The sequence below is a fragment of the Passer montanus genome, unplaced genomic scaffold, assembly GCF_014805655.1.
Source record: "Passer montanus isolate IOZ18808 unplaced genomic scaffold, ASM1480565v1 scaffold1, whole genome shotgun sequence".
Taxonomy (NCBI): domain Eukaryota; kingdom Metazoa; phylum Chordata; class Aves; order Passeriformes; family Passeridae; genus Passer; species Passer montanus.
The window spans coordinates 4,256,362-4,279,888 of NW_024356504.1; the positions used below are offsets into that span (position 1 = coordinate 4,256,362).

The 23,527-nt window shown below is 39.0% G+C and overlaps 1 protein-coding gene across 18 annotated transcripts in view; it reads right to left on the minus strand.

Moving 5' to 3' along the window:
• Positions 1-345: 345 nt before the first annotated feature.
• Positions 346-23,527, minus strand: part of ABI2 (abl interactor 2) — a 61,198-nt gene continuing 38,016 nt past the window's right edge. For 2 of the 18 annotated variants that reach the window (XM_039717901.1, XM_039717388.1), the window contains 8 exons: positions 15,933-16,030; positions 15,063-15,209; positions 13,963-14,087; positions 12,868-13,053; positions 10,201-10,359; positions 5,710-5,796; positions 5,211-5,384; positions 346-1,608 (listed from right to left, as the gene is read on the minus strand). In XM_039717901.1, coding sequence (XP_039573835.1) covers positions 1,433-1,608; positions 5,211-5,384; positions 5,710-5,796; positions 10,201-10,359; positions 12,868-13,053; positions 13,963-14,087; positions 15,063-15,209; positions 15,933-16,030 — 1,152 coding nt within the window. In that variant the 3' untranslated portion in view covers positions 346-1,432. Of the gene's footprint in view, positions 1,609-5,210; positions 5,385-5,709; positions 5,797-10,200; positions 10,360-12,867; positions 13,054-13,962; positions 14,088-15,062; positions 15,210-15,932; positions 16,031-22,819; positions 22,838-23,527 lie in introns of all 18 variants that reach the window. The other 16 variants (XM_039718663.1, XM_039717985.1, XM_039718571.1 and 13 more) reach the window with 12 other exon arrangements.

Below are 23,527 nucleotides of genomic sequence, written 5' to 3' on the forward strand. Positions count from 1 at the left end.
AAGACTTAACAGGAAATTTAATTAGTTAATGTATGATATTTACCCACAGGTAACATTTAGATGTTCCTATGGGCAGATGAGTATAACCATCACTTACAGTAATCTGCTGTGCACAATCACTGAGCAGAACTGTTAACTGAGACTAGATTAGAAAGCAAAGTATCATCACAAGGGGCTACAGAGCCTTCACTTGGTATTACTCCACCCCAAGCCACCAGTACAGCTCAAAATACCTATTATAATAAACAATGGAGAGGGCTAGGGGAAGAGCTAGGACTACTACTAGTTACTGCTTGGATTTCCATGGGAAACCAGTACACACAACAGCCCTTTTTGCTTCCACTGAAGAGATTTTGGCAACAGACATGAAGACGACAATTGCCGTTTGTCCTGCCTCTGCACAGGGCTCTCACAGTACTTATGCAAATCTAGTCGTCAAGTACAAAATAGCCAATTTACAATACCTGATTGGATTTTTAAGATTATATTGTGCATAAAACTAAAGTTGGGGGCAAGTTTCTCTAGTGCAAGCAGGCATGAATAGATTTGAACCTTAGATCACACCCCCTAGAGTTAATCCTCAGACCCCAGGAGGACCTGTAAACTTTGTTTCGCCTTCACCATCAACGGCATCTGTGAGTTCTGTTTGAACCGGCAGCAACCGTGGCAAGGAGCTCGCTGTGGAGAGGAGCACAGTTACATCAGTGCAGAACACAAAACAAACATGTGGCATTCAGAAGATGAGAAATGGGGGTGGGGATCCTCTGGGCTGCAGCCATCTGAATTGTCTAAACTGAAAGGTGAGTGAATGAAAGCCGGCTCTGTGTGCCCTGTGTCAGCCTACGTGTGCAGAGCAGCTGCAGAAGTGTTTATGCTAAAGAAGCATCCAGCTATCTGGAAGTCAGTTACAGGAACGTCTCTGTGTAGAAATCCCAGTGTTTGCTAGCACGTGACTGTTCTTCCAGCTGCACAGGCGTGTAGTGTAGAAACAGGAGGGATGTCCACTGGCCAGTAACCTTCACCACAAGCATCCAGGACATCCTCAGTGCCAGGCACTGCTTCCAATGGTAGTACCATGAGGGCACACAGGACTCCCAAGACAGATCCCAAGGCCTGTCAGAAGTCGGAATTCGAGTGAAGTATGAGCTAATCAACAAGTTTGTTACATCTGAATGGGTCAGCTTAATTCAAAGTCAGATAGCTCAGGATAGCTCTGCTGGCAGCTGAAGAGCCATTTGTTCAAACAACTCAAATCACTATTGTCTTATCATGAGGGGGGAAAAGAAAAAAAAAACCAAACCAAACCCAAAAGAGTGGTTGTTACAATTATCCTTCATTCAGTTATACTGGATGGGGCCCCAGAGGCTGGTGGAGATCTGGGAAGCCCTGACAGCTCCTGCAGCAGGAGATGCAGTGTTCTGTCCTCGGGTCGTCACTCTGAGTAATGCATGATCGACTCCACATAGTTCCCCGGGAACAGCCCCGTCACGCCATTCATGACCCCCTCATACCAGCCATCATCATTTTTCTTGATGACGTAAATGATGGCACCTTCCTGAAATGAGAGCTCATCCTCCTTGTCCTTGGTGTAGTCATAGATTGCCACCACTAGGAAAGAACAGAATATGAGTGTTAGGAGAGGTAGAGGAGAAGGAGGAAAATCCAATCATCCTCCCTCACGCAGGCACTGCCTCACCTGTGTGCACCAGGTGTGCACTGAATGACCTGCTGAGAGAAACAGTTTCTTCCACCCCCTTTTGTTCAAGCTCACACTTTGAAGCACATGAGCCAGGAGTCCTTTAACTCTTCTATTCTTACTATTTCCAGACCCACCAGAGGAAGTGTCCAAGTGTATGAAAAACTTTTGGTGTGGAATGATACAATGAGGTGGTTGTGAATCCCCATGGCTATGACCACTCAGAACTATTCCTACATGTGCTAAGCCAGATCTCGGCACAGGAAAGAGCAGGAAAACATGGAAGAGGGAGTGTAGCAAGAGTTCTCTTCAGGCCACAGTACAAGTGAGCCAAGGCTGATATCCCAGACTTCCATCTACCTTAGCTACTCCCACATTTAAATCTCTAAAGGTCACGTGCATCTCAATATCTACTCCCAGGGCACACAGCACCAAGGTGGGCAAATCCCTGCTAGAAGCCATGAAGAAGGAAGGTGGAAATGTACACATACTGTATCAGGACATTTTTCTTACAGCTGCAGGATATTTTAGTGATGGCACAAAAGTTGTTAGGAAAGGCAAAGAAATTGGACAAAGCACTTGGAAATATTAAATAGAACAGTCCTGAAATGCCATAAAATAGATATAAAATTGATACATTTTTCCAATCTCGGTGCTATCATTATGTGTTTCATAGAGAAAGTTAGCTATGCCAGACTCTGAGTACTTTACCAAATAGCATCAATCACAGCTTTGAGAACTTGGCAATGAAACATGTAGTGCTGCCACTAAGGAAAAAAAAAAAGTATGTTGGATAGGGATCCTAAAATCTTGTGCTGAGGATAGATGGAAAGATACTCTAAACTAAGGCAAGGATTAAAAATTAACAGCATGTGTTCATAAAACCACTGTCCAAGAGTCCCACTAAACTCATCATTCTTTTCAAAAGAAAAGAGGTCATTTTCCTTTTGAGAGAGCAAAGGAATCAACACAAACCAACACTAGGGAAACCTGGATCCAGAAGAGATTATAAAATATACAGATCAATCCCAGTGGAAAATCAGAGTATGCAAAGAATTTTTTTTTATCATGTGACTAGAGCATACTTGGAAAACACATATTGTTAGTTCTACAATTGTGCCAACAGTTGTTAAGTAACTTATTCTGTACAGTTTTAGACATATAATTCTACGGAAACAAAACACCTATGGAGAAACAAGTACGATTTTAGCTTGAAAAACAAGTGTATGAACATGTGATGCATTCAATTTAATTCCTTCAAAATTCATTTCTAAGGGTTTATGAAATGTCTTCCTAGAGTCACTGTGCTATTTTTCTTCATTCTCTTGATGACAATAATAATCGTCATCATCATCCAAGGACCATGGTAACTTCCAATTCCTTTCTTTCTAACTTTTGAGTGTACTCTAGTCCCTTTGGATACTGAATGGATTCACTATTTCATGATCACAAGAAGGAAACTCTTCCCTAAATTTGTGAAGAAAATTTGCTTCTTGTTAAGCCTCATAAAATTTACCTGAAGCCTGTTTTTGTTTTTCCATCACCAGTGCTTCCTCCAGCATGTTATTTGTGTACTGGCAGCAGTTCCCTCTCTAAAAGGCCGTTCAATCCTTCAGTCTGCAGTCCCACCAGTTCAAGCTGTGAGCTTGTCACATGCCCCGAGTTGTGAGGAGTCCAGGCCAGCAGTGCAAGAAAGGCTCCAGAGGAGACAGGAAACAGCAATACTGACTCAGGAGGTGGCATCCTGCCCTGTCAGCCTAAGCCAGGGCTTCTTTTAGTTTCTGTCTGAATGTGTTTCAATGCAGTTATAAAAAACAGAATTACTCATTTAGGTTGATATTCTTCCAATCAGTGACCTTTGGTTCTTCAACAATTACAGAGTTTGGCTGAACTCTGTTATATCCAACTGACCACAAATGTAGGCTAGGCTGATTATCCAGCTGGAATCTGTGAACACACACTTTCTCTAAGTGGTGAAAGTGCAATTTTTCCTTCTGGATACCCATTTCAATTCATCTGACTTGCAGAGCCAGGTCATTTTCTTATCTTTTCCTGCCACACGTCCAGACACTGAGCTCAATGGAAAATTGCAGTGCACATCCCTGGACACTGCAGGCTGGCTGTTCCTCTTACAGTCACATGGCAGTGTCCTCAAGTTCAGCATCCCCAGTAACTATATCCTACTTAACAATTTCTCCATCTGTTCCAAATGGATCTGCTATTCACTTCCATCCTCAGCTCTTAATGTTAAAGGTTAAATGATAAACCTCCCACACTGCTTGACCCTCTACAGAACAGGGTCATATTGAATCCCATTGCAATATACAGCAACTCTCTTCTATTTGACACCTCTTTGGTGTCCCAGCTTCTGTTGCAAAGGTCATCTACCCTAACCCTATAAAAGTGCTCTCATATGAACTTAAATGGTCATATCAAAAGTACAAGTACAAATCCTAAGAATTGGGAATTCTAAGAATAAGAATTGGGAATTCTAAATCCTAAGAACTGGGGGTAAATGTGTTGGAAGAGCTACTTACTTTCATCTATTTTGTCCACTTTGAATCATGTGGAGCAGAACACTATTTATAGGAACTTAAGGAGTTGCCTTTAATTAAGGATAAATTATTTTGCTGAATAAAGCATTTTAATTCCCAACAGTGTAAGTATACAAATTATTTGAGTATTAAAGTCTCCTTTTAGTATAAGGTTTTCCATTAATTTAAAGCTTCAAAGCTTGTTACAAAAAACTCACAGCCAAGCACTTCTCTCCCAATTCCAGCAAAGCAGTCAAATCTCAAGACATGGCCTAAGTAGAGACCTTCATGTAACTACAACAGAATCCATATCTATGGCAATAGCTCCTTTTTTCTGGTATCCTAAAACTACTATTTAATAGTTCTTCATATGATGAAAGCAATTGTATTTTCTACTACTTTTAAAAGTGTTTCTAAAAACACACCAACCTTTTCGATGTTTTGGTCATCCAGTTTTAAAAATACAGATCAAAATTATGTTTTTGCATGTGTCTCTACATCAATAGAGACAATGTTTGGCTTCTTATACTTTTGTTCTCCACAGGAAACATTTTCTGACTAAAAGCCTGACTTTCTCCAGCTTATCTTTAAAGACTCTCCCTTACAGTTTTGCTATCCCATGGGAGATGGACCAGATCTGTGTGTATATGCACCTACATGAACTATTTTAGTTCCCAAGCTCACGAATTCCCACAGGAAAGCAGAACAGAACTATCATTCAAGCATTATTATTTCCTCAAACAGAAAGTTGTTTCTCAAGGCACGTCACACACCCCTCCCCTCCCCTTGCATTAGTATGGGGACACTATAAACACACAGCAGGGCCTCTTTCTCTTCTGCTACTGACTGAAATGCTGTAATATCAAAGACTGGTATGAAGGAGTCTGGGCAGACTCCACGTGCAAAAGCAGGATGGCAGCAACACATACGAAAAGTTGTTACAAATACAAGCCTACTGCCTCTTCTGGCTCCAAACCTACCCTTTTCTAGGTATGTCCTCGGTGCCCAAGGAGGGTCCTCCTCAGCATAGGGATCGCTGTACTCCACCACTGCTGCTTCCTCCTCCTCATAATCCTCTGGAGGTGGGGGTGGAGGTGGAGACTCATCAAACACCGGCTCGTCCACAGGCGGTGGCGGGGGAGGAGTATCTGAAACTGAGCATAAGTAACAGTACAGCCATGAAGATGTCTCTGCAGCCATGGCAGCTGCTTCAAGTAATACTCTCTATCCCAATTAATGGAAGGGGGGCCAACAGTTATAACTTGTGAAAATACACTAGAGACAGGAAAATTCAGAGAAGGAATGACCAGGTACCTCCAATAAGATTATTTCTTTTTCCCACCCTTCACAATTTCAGACAAACTTGCAGAGGCAGTAGAGAATGCAGAATTCTGGCTATACACAGACAAATCTTTCATCAACTCAATCCAAAAGCCACATCCAATAATAAAACATTGCACAAGGAAGCAGCAAACTTACTGTTTTCTTGAACTCTGGCCACAAATCCCATTAGTGGTAACTGTGGAGTTACCTGTAGGATGGAGGGGGGAGGAGGAGCAAGGGATGCTGCCACAGAAATTAAAAAGAGAGAGGCATCCAGTTAGAAACACAACAAAGCAGCAAACAGGAAAGTAGACATCATCACCACTCAGACAGTGCAGCAGGCTGCCAAGAAGCTGAGATAAAAAGACTGACATTTAAGGAAAAATGGCTCAGGTGGTTTAAGCATATTCCTAATCCTCTCTTCAAAGATATTTATCTATTTTTAAAATTTCCAACCCAGCTCTTTTTCATAACATTAAGCATCCATGCTGAAGCATTCTTCTGATTTGACTATGAGATTCCCTTAAGATTAAGTTTCTTACTACAGAATATAGCACTTTATGGACAGACCTAACTAACAAATATATCAAGAAGACTCTCTGCCTATAATCCTCCCCCTTTCAAATCTGATATTTATAGAGATGACTAACAGCATCCATGAATCCCTAGTAATGAAAATGGATATACCTCTTTTTTTCCAAGATGTAGGCCAAAACCCCCATTGAATGAGGCAGCTATTTCAGACAAAACAGAAAAAGATGCCTTTTGAGAACTGTGCAGATCTGAAAGATGCAACACTTCTGATCTTATTGACAGAACAGAGCACACTGTGCTGCTGCCAAACCACAGAGCCTATTCCAGATGTGCTGCCTGGTTTCCTCCCCACCTGACGTCTCTGCACTGAACTCTGAACAGCCTTTCACTGGTACCAGAAGAGCTCTCTTTGTACAATGAGCTGCCTTTGTACAATGTATGTGAGTTCCCAGTTAAAGGAGATGCTTTCAGCCAATTGCAAATGCTGTAACACTGAACTGTGGTTTAAGCCTGGAATGTGAGTTTCAGTTATCTAGTTAAAACGTCAGCTAACTTGTTTTATGAGAGTTTAGTATCACTTTGAATAATGCAGCAAAATTCTTTAGGCAAGTTGCAAGATGATTTTTCAGAAAGCACACCTCAGGAGAAGCACAAATAATAAATTTCTTGTTAGTATGTGCCATACAAAAAACATTTAATCATGTCCAAAGGGATTAAGGAGAAAAAAGTCTATACTTCATGTACCAGTACATTTATTTAGCTACCAGACAGAACAAAATAAATTTCAGGCTAATTCCAGAGGTAGTAAGAAAACTGACAGGTATGATGTAGCATTTTTCAGAATTAATTCACATTATCATAGCAAGAGAAAAGAGTTCTACAGCATTTACAACTTGTGTCTCAAAATTTATTCTGTTTGCTCATTCCAGTAACATCTTAAGTGCTTTGAATTTCTTCTGTCACTCACATTCACATTTCTTTCAGAACCACACACCATGAATTAAAAGACTAACAGCAACCATCCTTTTTGTTGCAAAAGTACCTCCATATAAAGTAAGTTCCATTATCTCACCATTTAATTGATTTCTCTTGAGAAAAAATGGAAATATATTTCTGATTACAGAAATTTGACATTTGACTCAAATGACATGACCTCAGAGTATTTATTCCTTCAAGTGTAACCATGATTGCTGTGAAAAGATTTGGTCTTGCACTTTTTCAAAGCAGAAAAAGGGAACTCAAATTTAAAGTCCTACTGAGAAGCAGTAATAGTCACCAATTCAGCATCCTTGTCCCTGCTTTTTCAATTATATACACTAGAAAAGTGTTTAATTTCAAAATGATTCATCTATTCAACATCATATGGATTCATACAATCCATACCTATCACAGGAGACTAGCTCCAGTTTCCTTGGTCTCTTCAGTGTACTTTGTTCATGAGTTATATATATTTCTTTGAAAGAAATAAGAAGGCTTTCCATGGATAAAAAGAAATCACTCTAGACAAGCATGCCAAGCAAATACAGAAAAATTCCCAGGTTCAGTTTGGGTTGAGTGGTTTAATCACAATGGTGATGCTAACACTAGCTGACATCATTCCTTGAGTATCTTAACCCCTCAGTTTGTGCTTCAGTCTTCGCACTGGGCAGGGACTACCATAATATTGTCTCTATGTGCTATATAATGACTCCAGGTTTGACCTCTAAGAGGCAATAAAAATAAATATTTTGTTACTATTTTTTAAATGCATCAGAGGAACTTTACCTCTGCTGTATAAACATCATCCTCAATGTTCTCTCCCATCTTCCTTCCATACTGACCACTGACAGATTTAATACACAGATGCTGTAAATTAATTCAGAAATGCTCAAGAGCACCTTCCACTAGGCTGCTTCAGACTGGTAAGAATTCAGCTGTACAGATGGGGCAGGGTGCAACCACCATCTCAATACTTGTCCAGATTCTCCCACATGGTTTTTAGCCTGTGCTGAGCTCTATATTGCTTAGATAATCATATCCAAAATTGCAATATTAAAGCACTTGTTAATATTGCAATTAATTATTGCAATAAATTAATATTTATATTAATATTAATATAAAAAAGCCAAGCACTTGGTGGCTTGGCTGGCAAGAGTGGCTTTGGGACAGACATATGCTGAGATCATTCAAAGTCTGCATTTATTAATATTTTCTTTTCAGTTGTTAAAAAGGTCTCATCACAAAGCAGAAGAATTGTATTATCTTGAAATACCTTTTAACAGAACAGGGCAATGCAAGTACCTTTCATCCTCCTGTCAAATGAATAAACAAAATGACTAGGCCACCTTTTAAAAATCAACAGTACTGGCTTATTGCCAAACAGCCTACAAATAACAAAAAAGCCATAGCTGGCCCCCTCTTCTGCCTCTTGTAAGGTCTCTCTTTCCCTTTTTGTTTTCTACCTCTCTTCAGGAATGCTGAGAAAAAATTGTGGCCTTTGTCCTGCCACTACTGAACCTGCTCCTTCCAGACACATCAGTGCCTCTGTTCTTAGGGCTTTCATCAATTATGCACGCTTGAACATCCTCTCCTTTCAAGGTGAACTCCAAAAAAACCTTGGTTTAGTGTAACTGCAAAGCTAATAAATTCTGTATTCTGCTGGTATATACAAAAAAAAAAGCCTCCTACTACAGCTTGCTTATTTGTATTGTCTCAGATATGCCAGTACAACTGAAGTATTTTGTTTGTGATTTACAGTTCAAATGACTAATCACCATAATCATTACCTTCTTTCTGGATACACAGACAACTGTGGTTATACAATTTATTTTAAGTCTATTTGGCATCTTCTATGATTACCTATTAACAATGCAATGGCAACTTGCAGAGAATTATCCCTTTGCTAAAGCAAAAAACACACAGCAGTCATCAAAATCTCTCTGGATATACTGAAAATTGTCTTTATTGCAAAAATTGCTTTATTGTAATCCTGAAAGGTTTCTTTTGTTGCTATTACCCTTTCTTTCTTTCTTGCCTATTCCCCCCTTCAGCCTTCAATATGCACATATTGTGCTTAGAAAATATGACCTGTTTCAGGCAACTGGGCTACAATTCAGCCTTACAACTTCCTCCACTTCCCTGTGCCCAGCAGGACCTTTCATTTCCATCTCAAGCTCAGCTCACCCTGCAGGGTAGCTCACAAACAGTAACAGCCAAACCTGATCAAACCCTTTAAATGCAGACTGCAGCATTTGACCTAATTCCAAGTTCAGTGCTCAATTTAAAAAAACAACAAACAAACCAACCAAAAACCAACCAACCAAACAGAAAAACAACAAAAGAAAACCAAAAGCAACCAAGCAACACAGACATCCCCTTCAAATTCTACCACCACAAAACACCAACATACTGTAGTACTTGCACGTCAACATTCAATTTTGCTGGTAATAGGACATTTACTGACAAGAAACCTTCAGTGTGTCTCCTGCATCGTTCTGTAGCTTTGTCAAAAGAGAAATCTCCCCTAGTCTGGTATAAAACCCTCCTGGTCCCATCAGAAGCACAGGAAGCAGGACTCCTTAGGTAAAAGGCTACGGTGTTATGCTGACACACAGGATGCTCACTCCCTGGTAAGATCTCCTCTTGCTTTGTAAGGCAGATCACCCATAAAATAACATCACCTTGGGCTTAGCAGATGACACAGCACCCAGACACCGCTGATGTCTCCAAGGTGTCTAATGCACAACTACAACTGCTAGAACTGTACATTACCCAGAAGGAAAAAGCACAAAAGATAAAGACTGATTAATGAAGAATCAGCATTCTGGTGCAAAATACCCATCCCACACCAAAGCAGGTCCATGGCACATGGTGTAGTCAAGGACTAAAGCTTGTCTGATAGGGACTGTGACATCAAACGTAAATTATTTGGCAACAAAGCCAGCATTTTTTAAGATGCTTGCCATAATAAAAGCTGAACACTGTGCACTTGCACTGCAGCTTTGGCACAGCTACCAGCAACATACTGAAAGTGCAAGATCTGCAACGGAGACAGAACATAAAATTTCAGAGAGCTGAAGGTCACTGTGCTCACCCACCACCACGGAGTTCAGTGGAGCAGCCAAACTTTCTCACCTGGGTTCTGGTTGTAGAAGGGGCCCCCGTTCATCTGGTTCTGCAGGCTCGTCTGCGATGTGATGGAAGGCGGCCGCCGGTACGGCAGAGAGCCCCCGATGGTCGGCGGCGTGTGCCGAGCCGCAGGCCTGTTCATGCTGTAGAACTGAACCGGGTGACCTGGGCAGACAGAGAAATGCATCAGCAAAGAGAGGAAGGATGCCTGCCTTCTCTCTACCTGCATTCAATTTCAAAGGCTTGGAAAGGTTTCTGGTGCTTTATTTTAAGATCGTCTGCATCCTAGGAGTCAACCACTTCAGCTGCCAGACTGGCAGGACATCGAATGTCTCAAGAGCAATGCAAAACTTAAATCTCCCAACTGCCTGCACTCAGCACTGCCTACAAAAGCCAGTGGGAAAATACAAAGGTGTTTAAGCTATAAATCCTCAAAATGAAAGAAAATAATCTCTGGTTATCTATGTTAAATAATGTATTACAATAACTTCTTGTGAATTTAGTTATTTCTGAAGCTGGAAAAAACTCTCCAAAACGTTACAGTTCTGCAGTTAAGGAACATACATGTGAAAAATAACTGCAGGCCATTTCCAGGATTCAAAGCTGTTAACCCTCTGTAACTGAAAAACACAGTACTACCTATCTTAGTGCCACTTAGAAGATATTCAGAGAATCATCTGGGGAGAAATGAATATTTGAAACTGCTTGAAGGTTGGAATAAATGAAGTCAAACTGGAAGACACTCTTCAAGGGAGCTGTCAGTTAAAACAACTCCTCAAAAACTTGTTCTGCGTTTTCATTATTTTCTGTATTCAAGACATTGATTGTGCATCCCAGCAAGAAATAAATGAAGCAAGATATCTTCTGTGCTCACATAAAATTATCTGGATTTTATACTACAAACAACAGTAAAATGAATTTGTTATTCCCATACGCATTATTACATGCCACAAACTATTCTGCCTCCACCATTTCTCCTAGAAGCAAATTTGAGAGTTTGCAAGAAAACAAGGGAAGAAGGGATGGTCACTGTGGTTGAAGAAAGAAGTAAACAAAGAAACAGAACAAAACAATGTACAAATTTTAAAAAACCCGTACTGTTCTTCATTATGCTTTGCTTGCTTTGCACAACTTCTCGCTAGGTCAGTAAATAAAAATACAAGTTGTTTGCTCTGTTACTTGCTTGTAAGAGCAAATGCATGAACTACAGTGTCACATTCCCTCTGCTTTGTACCAATAATGTAGTGCACCATATAAAAAAATGCACTTTTTACAGATAAGAAATAGCTAAGAAAGAACCCATTCTATAAAGGCTTTTTCCCATTTTTCCTGATGTCTCTTTTCAATGTGTGTGCGTCTCTCTCTCTGTTACTTAATACACTTGCAGAAATTGGTGGTGATTGGAGAGATGGGAGGGGAGAGGGCCAAGAGGTTTTTAAGGACCAAAAGCTGTGACTTCATAAGTGGTGACCTGTCACTCCTAAAATACCTTATTTCAGACAAACCATATAAGCAACCTCACTAATAAAACAGGGAAACAAAAGATCTTAGAAACAGTAACTAACATGAAATTTCTCTTAAGAAATTGTGAATGTGAATTTACAGTCATTAAAATATTAATCTTTGCTTAATTTTGACTTGTTAAAATATAGAAACAACATGGCTTAAGAACTGAGATACTGACAGTGCATCAAAAATGGAAAACTGATTGAGACTCCATATGCTACAGCTCATCTTCATAAAAGTAGTTTAGACATCAGGATCATCTCAGATCAAAATTCAACACACTTTAGAAACTTCTGGTCACAGTTACGGATTCTAGTGGAAATATCTTCTAATTTTATATGAGCCACAGCCCTTTAAGCTGCATGCAATATCAAGAATGTTTCTGGAACCTGGTGCAATTTTTACTAAGAGATGACCACTAATAAACATACAAACCAACTCCCTCCCCTGTAAGCAGCCTCCACCATAATGTAAAGCAGCAAAGCAAGCAGGTAGCTACATGTGAATTTGGCTGTTTGCAATCTCCTCACCAAAAGGTGATACAGGACAGTTATGGTTGGTAACTGCTACTGCACTCTGCAACTTCAGCACATGAGAAAACGAAAAGTGTAGCACTAAAAAAAGGAAGTTGCAATATACACCCTAAGTCCCACATATGAAAACAAAATGCTTTAATAGTAGTCTGCATGATAATTTGTATTTTACCTAATACTGGACACAAAAACCCTGCCCTTCTCATCAGTTCATTAAAGGGAGACTTATTATTTGACAGCATTGAAGAAACCAGTTACATAAATTATACTTTGCTAGATGCACATTTTTTTAATTGCATTTATGAAAGAGAATCATAAGACCCAAAACTATCAGTGCTGGTTCCTGCCAAACATAATGATGAGGGTCTCAGAATCCAAACAGAAATAAAATTACGATTTAGTGAATTAAATAAATGTAAAAAGAATAAAATTATAAAATTATTGCTGTTAATAAAATCAGCACACCTTCAATTGTCTACTGTAACCATGACCTTATAGTTGGGTATTAGCAGATGTTTTCTACTTATAATTAAACTTTTTTTTTAAAATTATGAATCACTGAACTAACTTTGCAAAGCTTTGGATCATGATCACATCTGGGTTCATCTGCCCAGCAGCTGGAGCAGACACTCACCTGCAGAGGGTGTGGAAGAAACAGCAGGGGGAGTTGGAGAGGTGAAGCCATCAGCAAGGGGCTGAGCTCCTGCAGCAGCAGCAGCAGCATCTGGGGCAGCGGAGGAAGGGGCAGGAGGAGCAGGAGGAGTGGGGGCAGGAGCAGAGGTAGCAGGAAGGGGAGAAGTGCCAGCTGAGCCAGCAGGGGCTAAGTGAAGAGAGGAGGAAGAGGTGGAGTTAATAAGGAGATATGTTAGCAAGGATTAGAGAAAGCCTCTGACTATTCAGTGTTAGCTATTTATTAGCTGCACAGTACTTCAGAATGCACGAGATGGGAAAACAATGGAGCTGTTAAAAGAAAGGCTCATTCCTGTGTAGATGGTAAATGAGGGTCAAGCAAATCCACTTCTTTCCAGGTCTGAAGGGAACACAACCCAAAACTTTTCAGTGAAAAGTATTACTTTTGAAAATCGTCTTTGCATTGTTATTTATGCTCCAATCTCTAGCATCTTTAGCTTTTGTATAAATTAGAAAAAATATAAAGAGAAAACCAAAAAAATGTCCAACTCTTTTGTTTCAGAAGCATCATGTACTTTGCTGCAAGCTAACTACAGGCTTTTCTTCACTGAAAAGGCTGAGCAAAGGAAAAAGAAGTACTAATAATACTTCCTACTTCTGGAAAGTCTGGGGCCATTACACTGAGCAAGTATCTCGTCGTGACAATTCAGCTTGCATTGATGTACTCAAGATTTACTCTGTGCCTGCCTCTCATTCAATCTAATTTTCTAAAAATATGCTTTTATGTATCTGCATAAACAGCCAATGAAAAAACACTTATTTGCTTAAAAGGACAAGGGAGAAGTGTCCCCCAGCCCACTAAAAAAGGTGCTGTGTCCTACCTTGTCACATGCAGGCAGCCAGGCAAAAAATTCTGATAAACAAATTAATACATAAAAGGAACATTACAGCACATCAGACACTCTCAGAGAAGATACGACTTGATTCAAACTCATATTATCAATAGCAATGAACTCTGGGCTTCCCTCTGAGTTTAGGAAACTGCAAATGCTCAAGGTTAACAACGAGGCAGAAAGAGGAACAAGAAGTTTCCATTTACCTGGATAGACACTAGGAGGAGATGGTGTGGGAACAGCAATGGGAACACCTACACTTCCACTTCCACTGTTCTCTCGACTGCTGCTTCGACTACTTGGGTGGCTTCCTCCACTACTGCCACTGCTGCTGTAAGAATCCAAAGTGTCAGGGCATGAATATAATGCTGCTCATGCTGGAACATAAGATCCCTCAGACCTTCACAGAGATCTTGCAAAATCAGAGAAGTAACAAGGAACAAGAGAGAAGAAAGATGGATAATATAAACCTGTACAAAGCTGAGCTTTCCTGAACTCTCCATTTTGACTACAACACAAGAGTTTTTTTTCCAGTAAGTTAGCCTCAGTGAACTTGGCCAAAAATGAAACACTTCCAGAACCTTGCTCAAAGCACGTCATTCCAGGGTTGTTAAGCCCCTACAGAGCAAATACAGACCTTTTTTCCTGGAATTTTAAAACTTATGGAGTGTTTAGACTGTGATTCATATGCTTTCATATGAAACTACTAAAGCCTAAAAGTTGTAAGATACTAAAACTCAGTTTTCTTATCTTTTTAAGTCCACTTGTTTAGCCATCCTCAAGTGCTTATGTTTAAAAAGTAAAGATTTCAAGGAAAGTATTTAGATCTAATCACATCATGAAACTAAGTATCCTAGAAAAAAAAAACAAAACCAGTCTCCTGCAGAGCCCCTGGTAATGCAGTTTAGCTTTATTCCATGTTTGAAGTCATCAGTATCCCCAAAACACTACTCTACAATTTCACCTATTCAATCTATAACATCAAAGACTGTTCAAGTATAATCATCTAAGCAGCACTTCAACATGTACAAGGCAAGCTGTGTACAAAGTCTTCTCCCAGTTTGGTAATCCTTTAGTAAAATAGCATCATGATCTACCTCCTTGGAAGACTTCACAATCCTAGTAATTCATTAAGGACTCTAAGTGAGATCACTAAAACTGAGGTGAACAGGGGATTAAGTGAACAATCTTAACATGATTTCCTGTTCTGTTTTTATTAGTGCTCATTCTCCTCACGCCAGTGAGACTGCAGTGAGTGAGGGTGAGTGAGGGAGCTCCGGGCAGAGGGAGGCCAGGCGGGCGGTACCTGTAGGTGCGGTTGCGCTGGTTCACCGAGGCCGTTCTCACGGGGCTCTGCTGCGCCGGGGCCATGGTGCGCGTCGGGCTCGGCACGTAATCGTTGGGCACCACCGGGGGCCGCACCGGCTCCAGCGTGCGGTACGGGGAGTGCCGCCTGCACGGCACAAGCACACCGCCAGCCAGTCAGGGCAACGCGCACGGAACCACGGGTTCTCACTCTCCGAAACACAGCCACGCACTAATCAGCCATGTGAGCTTCAACAGTGGGCTTTATCTATAACTCTGCAGTACTTGTTTTGTAGGATGAGGGGGAAAAAGAATTAAGGATGTTCTTCATGTACTTCAGTCTTCCTATCAGTAAACTCTGTGTTTCACATCCCATTCTTGTTTTAAAGGTAAGCCATTATCTTGCATTAAAATAAAGCAACATGTTCTGTATGTATATGCATTAAAACACACCAGCAAATAGCATTTGTCTCATTTATAACGCATTTCCGTAAGGTAAAAATCAGGTTCATAAACGAAATTACTTTCATCAAGCACAACACAAAAAACGAACAGTGCCATGTACTCATTTTTCAGTTGTTTAGCACCACCTGTGAAAACCACAGCTAATGACATTTTACTCTACATTATGTATTTTGAAATGTTCTGAACTGATAAAAAAGTTCCTGTTGGGAAAGGCTGATGATGCCCACTGTCTTCTGGCAGCAGCACACTAACATACAAAGACATGATCAGTATAAGAGGATGCAGATATAACACCTCTTGACCTTTGTGAATGGTTAAATAAAACCATGAAATCTCTCCCGCTACAGAAAAAGAAACAATCTTCCCTCTTTTCCCTTCTGATCACCCACCCAGTAAGTGCACTTACCCAATAGTTCCTTTTCCTGACATCGGTGGACTTGGTGGCTTCTGGGTGGGTGGTGTAGTGCGAGGCAGCCCACCCATCTTCATGTTCTGGGTGCTGACCTGCATGAAAGAACGGGGAGAAAAACGGCCTTCACTGAGCTCAGGGTCCGGGGAGAGACACGGAGACGCCTTTAGCAATCAACTCTACGTAGGGGAAGGTTTAACAAACAAAAAAAATTGAGAGGCCATGCGTTTTATATGCAATTTCCACTCTGCTAGAAAGTCAAGAGTTGTGCTCAAAGGACTCTTTATTACATAGTTTTTAGAAATTGGTACAAAAAAGTGAATTTGCCTTCAGGCTATCACATAAATGTTAAATCTCTGAGAATACAGACACCTAACTTGGCTAAACCTCCCAGTCATCTTTTGAGAAAAAGGCAGTTATTCCACATGGCACTACTGAACTGTAAATTTGCACAAATATTTTTGAATACTGTTTAAAAATACTATGGCTTATCTAATAGGCCACAATCTAATGTGATTTATACACATATGGAGAAGTCAAAGTGATCTATAAATGTCATCCATTAATGTTTTAATGTTTTCACAGATTATAAAAACTTTTAAAGATATTTACTTTAAATATTAGCTACATACATATAAATATACAGAGAAAGTTATTCTGAGAAACATACAAAGGTGTATTTTTCCCCCCCATTAAATCTGTAGCAATTTCATCTGAGAGTTTATAAATAAATGGACAGGGAGAAAAATATTTAGCAGTGATGTGATATAACTGCGGCTGTCCACTTCCCTCTGTCAGGTTAAAATACTAATGAAGTAAATTTTACATAAAATAATTTACTCTAACTTCTTTCAAAAACTCATTTGCATTCCTGACTGATTGATTAATCTAGGAATTGTAAACAATTGTTACCAATGTGCATTTTGCTTCCCTGTAGTCTGCCAGCCAAGCAAAATTCCCCCGATGCACACATCCTTACAGGAATCAGTACACGGTCTGCTTACAAAACAGCTCAGATTTACAACTGCCTGAGCCATTGCTTAGGCACAGACACACTCAGCAAACCTGAACAAGTGTGCTTACATCCCCCTCTCTGTTCTTCCTGTCATGCTCTATCTCACAGAATTTCTTCTTTCTAAAATGTAAGCCCTGGCTACTGCCCCCATCTCCCACAGAAAAATGAAACAGTGATCAAGGCACTCAAGAGTATTTGCAAACATCGTTGAAGGCAGATTACTCCTTCAGAATTTGACTCTAACAACTCACTTAAAACCTTGGCAATGCTGAGATTTGTGAATTGATAAATATTGACAAGAGAGTAAAGAGTAATACATTCAGTATTCTAATCCACTGAAACTTGATTCTGTCTCTAAATAATCCAGTGCTATCACATTTTCAGTCTGCAGGGAGGAAAAGAGACCTCTTCCACTGCTTTGGTTATTTTGTCAGACGTTTGGATTTAGTTGTGCCAGAGTACTCTTTAATGTCAATTTAAGACATAATTATGTTGCATAGCATTATAAAGTCCTTTAAGCCAACTCTAAGCAACAAGAAATCTAAAGTTAATTCAAGTGAGGGATGAGGTAAGCACTGAACTACAACTACTTAAAGGGAAAAGGGAAAGTGTAAAATGAAATACATTTTATTCTATACACGGAACATTTAAGAAATAGCAAAATCTGAATTTTTTTTTAAAGTTGCAGCACCCCCTGTATTTCCTCTTTCATTAAACATGCCTGTTTCACCCACCTACCTATTACAGTTTAAAAAAAACAACCCACAAACGAACAAAATCCACCTTAATTAAATGCTCACTGAATTGTCACTTGCTGTATTTCAAACAGCCCACTCAGCCTCTGCTTTTGGATGTCTTCAGATGACAGACCAATCTGTGTGCCCTAAATAGTCCATTTAGGGGTTTTAACTGGCTACACTCTTGTTTCTGACAAGATGATGTAATCACTGGCTATCACTTCACAGTTAATATAAAATTACATATATTTAATATAAATAATGTTATTATTTTATATACAATGACTGCAAGAACAAAAATGAACTTCTAGGCATCCCCAGGGCTATGGCTACATGAAAAGAAAGGATGGCTGAGGTGGAGGAAACAGAATGGGAAGAAAGCTTTAGAAAATGTGGCCAAACAAAAAATGACCCCTTTATAGCCCAGGAACTTAGTAAAAAGAACCTATCCTTAAAAAATCCCAACCTGAGAGATGAGGAAATTTACTGACAGTAGGTTTAGTTTCAGGGTCTTTGAAATGACTTTTCAACATTGAAATTGAACTGTTCAGAGAGCAAGTAACCAGAATTTACAAGGTTGTGTTCAAATCTGACAGGACTGATAGCTTTAAGATCAGCTACTCTAAGTTAAACAACCCTGTGCTACTAACTTCCCCTTTGACTTACTGCCAAATAATCACAGAAGAGAAATTAAAAAGATACCATTGTTTCAACAGTTCTGACCAAAATGGACAGACCCTTGGAAATAAGAGCATGCAAGATGCTAAAAAAATCTAAAACTGCACCAACTACAACTGAGATTAAAGCACTGTAATATACACATCTGTCTCCTTCTATAACAATTTCTACTAGAGGGGAAGGAAGGCCATTAATGCCTCCTCTCTTCCAAACTTTACTGTATTGCCTTTTCTATTTTGTACATATGGTTGTAAATACAGTTTCCATACACAAATCCTCACCCACACACATCCCTCTTACAAACATCTAAAATCTGAAGCAACCACCAGAACTCAAGGTCACATTTGCATTTGCTGTCAAGTTTAAAAAATTGTTTTTCTGAAGTAAGCTGGTATTTGCCAGAAGTTGCACTGTTTCAGACATTATTTCCCCTGGTTCTGCACAGTTGGAACTACCCAGATGCAGCTGATTTAATGAGAGGGTGGAAGCAGAGGAATGCATCTGTCTGATGGTGGTTTGTTTCAGCCCCACAGGCTGGGGCTGATTTCTAGTTTAAATCTGGGAAATCATCTTAAGAAAATGCATAGCAAAAGAGAGCCTGCAACCAGAAACATAAAGGAGTATCTGTCTGTGCCTTTGCTCACAACTGCACAGTTAACCAGCCAACCACTGTGTTTAGAACAGAAAAAAAAAAAGAGAGGCAGTAATGACTTGGGCACAAAGCTCAGGAAAAAACCACAGCTGACTGATGCAAAAGCAGGAAGACAACCCTGTAAACAGACAATAGGGCACAGGGTATGTGCCTCATGCATGCAGGGATTTTTCAAATGATTTTTTCTTCCTCTTTCACAGAAAAAAAAAAACAAAAAAAAACAAACAAAACCCAAAATTACCAACACAAGTAGTGGAACACCAAAAGATCTTGGTTAAGTTTTTGTTCTTTTTTTTTTTTACTGGATACCTTGCAGAAGCTTTTTATAGATGAATTAGCAAGCTCACTCACCACAGAAAAATATCTTCTACCAAAGCTGTAACTTTGTCAGCACTGGAGCCAGAATTGGAAGTTTTGCTGAGGAAGAAACTACAGAAACTACCTAATAAGCAGATCCTTGGTAAGTCAGTCATCCTAGAAAACGCTGTGGGATCCAGCCCCACAGTAACAGCTATAAAGAGATCTGTAAAGAAATGGATCTCTATGGACCATTCTGTTTCAAAAGGGTGCAATAGTACTTCATCCAATATTTTCTATTGTTGAGCTACAGTTTTAGAAAGGTACCATCTGATGACTTTAAGACACAATATGGCACTGACTAGAGCATTCAGAAAAACTACCCTCTTAATTTTTTTAATAATTAAGACTTAATTGGCCAATTTCTATTTTTGGCAACTAGTTTTTCATAGATTTCAGTTATTAAAATACCATCTTATGGTCCTACATATGACTGAGTTTCCTTCATACTTATCAGCATGTAACATAGTGAATTTCTTTAGCACTCCACTGTATAAAGAATTTGTATTGAAATAAATCAGCTAAAACAGATAAATTATGCTGTTCATTCAGTTTAATTCTTGGGAATATTTTCCCAAGCAAAAAAAAAAAAAAAATCAGGAAGTGCAGAAATACATATTTGGTGAGATATGGGAGCTGGTCAAGACTGCAAAACCAACTGCATCAATGTCCTGCATTTTTACAGACATGAGGCACTTACCTGCAAGACAGCAAGCAAGGAGGGCTTTTTGGAGGGTTGGCTTATCTTTGGTTGGTTGGTTGATCCCCCCTCCCACAAATCCTGAATACCAGATATTCAACACTATAAAACCTCAGGAGGAGCTACTTCTAAAGCTGGACACAGCCGCAAATTTTTAAGTGGTGCTTTAAATTCACACTGTATTTTCTAGAACTTCCAGGATAACAAAAGAATAATTTTTTGCCCAAAACCTAGTAAGGAAAAGTGTCCCCTCAGTGATGTTTAACGGATTATATTCAGAACCTTCAGGCAGTTCCTCAACCTTCTTCAGCAATTTTATATCCAACTACGGGAAAAAACACCCCAAGGCTGAATGAAAACTCCCTTCCATGCCTTGCTTCATCTTGTTAATGCTACAGAGATGATTAATAGATTTTTGGCCCATCATCTGCTACCTCAAAGTAAATTTATTTTCAGGCTGTGCTCAGCCACTCAAATACTTACTGTGCATGTCTAATCACACCATTTGCTTGTCAGCTCATTAACCAGTTTATCTGGAAGCAAAATGTATAAATTTCAGCCCTGTTTTGGCAAATGACCACAAGCAGAAGCTTCAAGCAAGTGAGCTTACTTGTTTTTACCACATCCACCCATGCAAAATAACTGAAGAGCCAAGTATGGTGAATACAAAAAGGCTTAAACAATGTAATTTTCAATTGATTTTCCTCTGCCTTGTAACTGACATTTTCTTCAAAATCTGTTTAAAATTTAAGTTACTCAGGCACAAATCCAATGCTACAGTCAGTCAGTTTAATATCATAGCTGTTAGGTAAGGCTAAGGGATTTTTGCAGTCACAAAAAAGAAAAGCAAGCTAAACAGTTCATATCCATTCACTTTTAAGTGAAGTAAAATAACCATTCACACAGAACTGGGGTTACTAACTGCTTTTCACTCTTCTTTCAGCTTGATGCACAGGGACTACAGTGAGACCAAGAGTAACTCAGGTCTACTGAGAGATGATGCACAGCTTTTTGCCTTTTTCATTCTCTCTTTTAAACCCTCATGTTTTGCCAATGAGAAGCTGACTGACATGTTTGATTCCTCAAATCAAATTCCTGACTGGGTTCACTCTAGTAAATAAAGAAATGGTGTTATAACAAAAAATGGTTTCATTCCAAACCTATAAACAGGAAAAAATATTTACTCTGAAAAGCTGTACAAAACTCTAGTTGCCACTGCAGATAATGCACAGGTATTTCAGCTCACATACAATCTGTAATTGCACAATTTAAAAACTTTTCTTAGTACAGTCATTACTTGTTTATAAACTGCAACTGCAGAGATCAACAAAGAAAATTGAGTTTGCAAATTGCTTTTTAAAGAACAATGAGAAAACCATCATCCAATATTAAGTGTGCCCAGAATAAGACATATTCAGCATCAAAAGTACCCATGTTATGTAAACAGACAGTAAAAAACAGGGAGAAGACATATTTTGCCATTCTCAAAAGCATGTAAATGCTGAGTTGAAATACTGTACACCTCACATACCTTTGTAAAAATAAATTTCAAATAACATGTGAGAATTCTCTCATAAATTACAAGTTTTCCATTGTTATCAGAGATGCTACATATACTTAAATACCTGACTAAAAGTACCATCTGTCCTATTTCACAGGGACATCATGGACATATCTACAGAAACACTTGGTGTTATAAGCAATCTCAGGAATTTGCAGGATTTTCTTTTAGCTTTTTCCAAGCATAGAAAATACTTTAAAATATTTCACGTCAGCTTGGAACTTCCTTTAATTAATATACTCATTCTATATACTGGCATTCTATGTTCTAAAATACAGTTCCTTCATTACAATGGTGGCACCTGCTACTAAAAACCTTCCAGTCCCTCCTTCCCCAAACCAGCTGCACTTCAGGAGGAGGAGGATATTCATACTCAATAAAGCCTATAACCTACCTATTAATTAATGTACTATGAACTCCACCATAATATCATGTAACTTAATTTAACTGCTTGTCTAATTGATTTGATGCTTTTTATTGCTGCTTCTGCAGCCACTAAGACTACTAACATTTAAAGAATTTGACATACTTCAGCCTGAGTTCTTTGATGCACTATTCATTTAATATTCAATTAAATAAATAATTTATCTTGCTGTTTAACAGTTATTAAGTATTTTACACAATTATGAAATTTCTATAAGTTTCCACAGATGAGTACCTCTGAGTATTTAAGCACTGCTATCAGTTTCTGAAAAAATAAGAATACTGCAACTTTAAAAAATAATATACAGATTTGAATTTGTTAAACACCTTTGGAGCCCATTATCTGAGCAATCTCACACTGAAACATTAATCCAAATCAAACCGTAACTTACACCGTATATAGGATAAAAAGAATATTACACAGGGGGAGGCTCATATTCAGCTGCTATCTAGTCCATGTACATTTTGTCTACTCAAGGCTAGCACAACATCCCTCCCTCATAAATGATCTGCTAGATATGCTGAGGGCAGCTAATATTTGACCATAAAGCTTTTAAAATTAACTGTGTTAACTTCCATTCATGTACACATCAATTTATATCACAAAATGCTTATCCACAATGAGTGACTCAACAGAAGTTCTGTGACACAGAAGGGAGAGCGGGTGTTGTTTTAAACAATCTGTAGCATTGGTGTCAATCATCTCCCCGTGTGTAATAATCTCAGAAGAAGAATGGAAATCCAGCCCTGGGGTTTCTTACCTTAAATCTAAGCAACCACTTAATGCATAAATGGAGCAAATAAAAGAGGTAAGGAAAAAAAGCATTGAAAGGTTAGTTGGAACTTCAGGATATGAAGAGAAAGGAAAAAGAAAGAAAAAAGTTAAGCATTCAGCATTAACAAAATAATGTATCAGTAGATCATAGAAAGAGTGGTTAAAGCAGAATGTCATGAACAAAAGGTCTTCAAGCTGAAAATTTTAATATACATTGACTACAAAGCCTTTAAATTATTACTTTAAAATTAGCATTCAAATGCTTGTACACTGTTTACTCAAATTCTGACAGTGCCAACAAAAAGGCAGCTTCTTTCAAAATGTATCATGAGATCTAGATGGATTAACTTCAGAGATTAATTTATTTGAGCTGTCAAAGCTTTATTTGAGCCTTATCAATGAGTCTGAGCTCATTTAAATTGTTTACATGCATTAGCACATTTACAAGTAGCTGAAATGGAAGCTTCTAACATATTAAGCTAATGCATGTTCTTTTATAGAGAATGCTGTTAGTTAACTTGATGCCATGAGATCTCTCTTGAACAAAGATCAAAAGCAAATCATTCCATCTTGTAAGAAGTAGAGCACTCTTGATGGATACTGTATCACATATCCACATTTCCTGAAGTAAGACATTAATCAACAGCAAAATCTTACTTTAAAGCCTAAGTGCTAGCTTTTGACACTAAGTTCT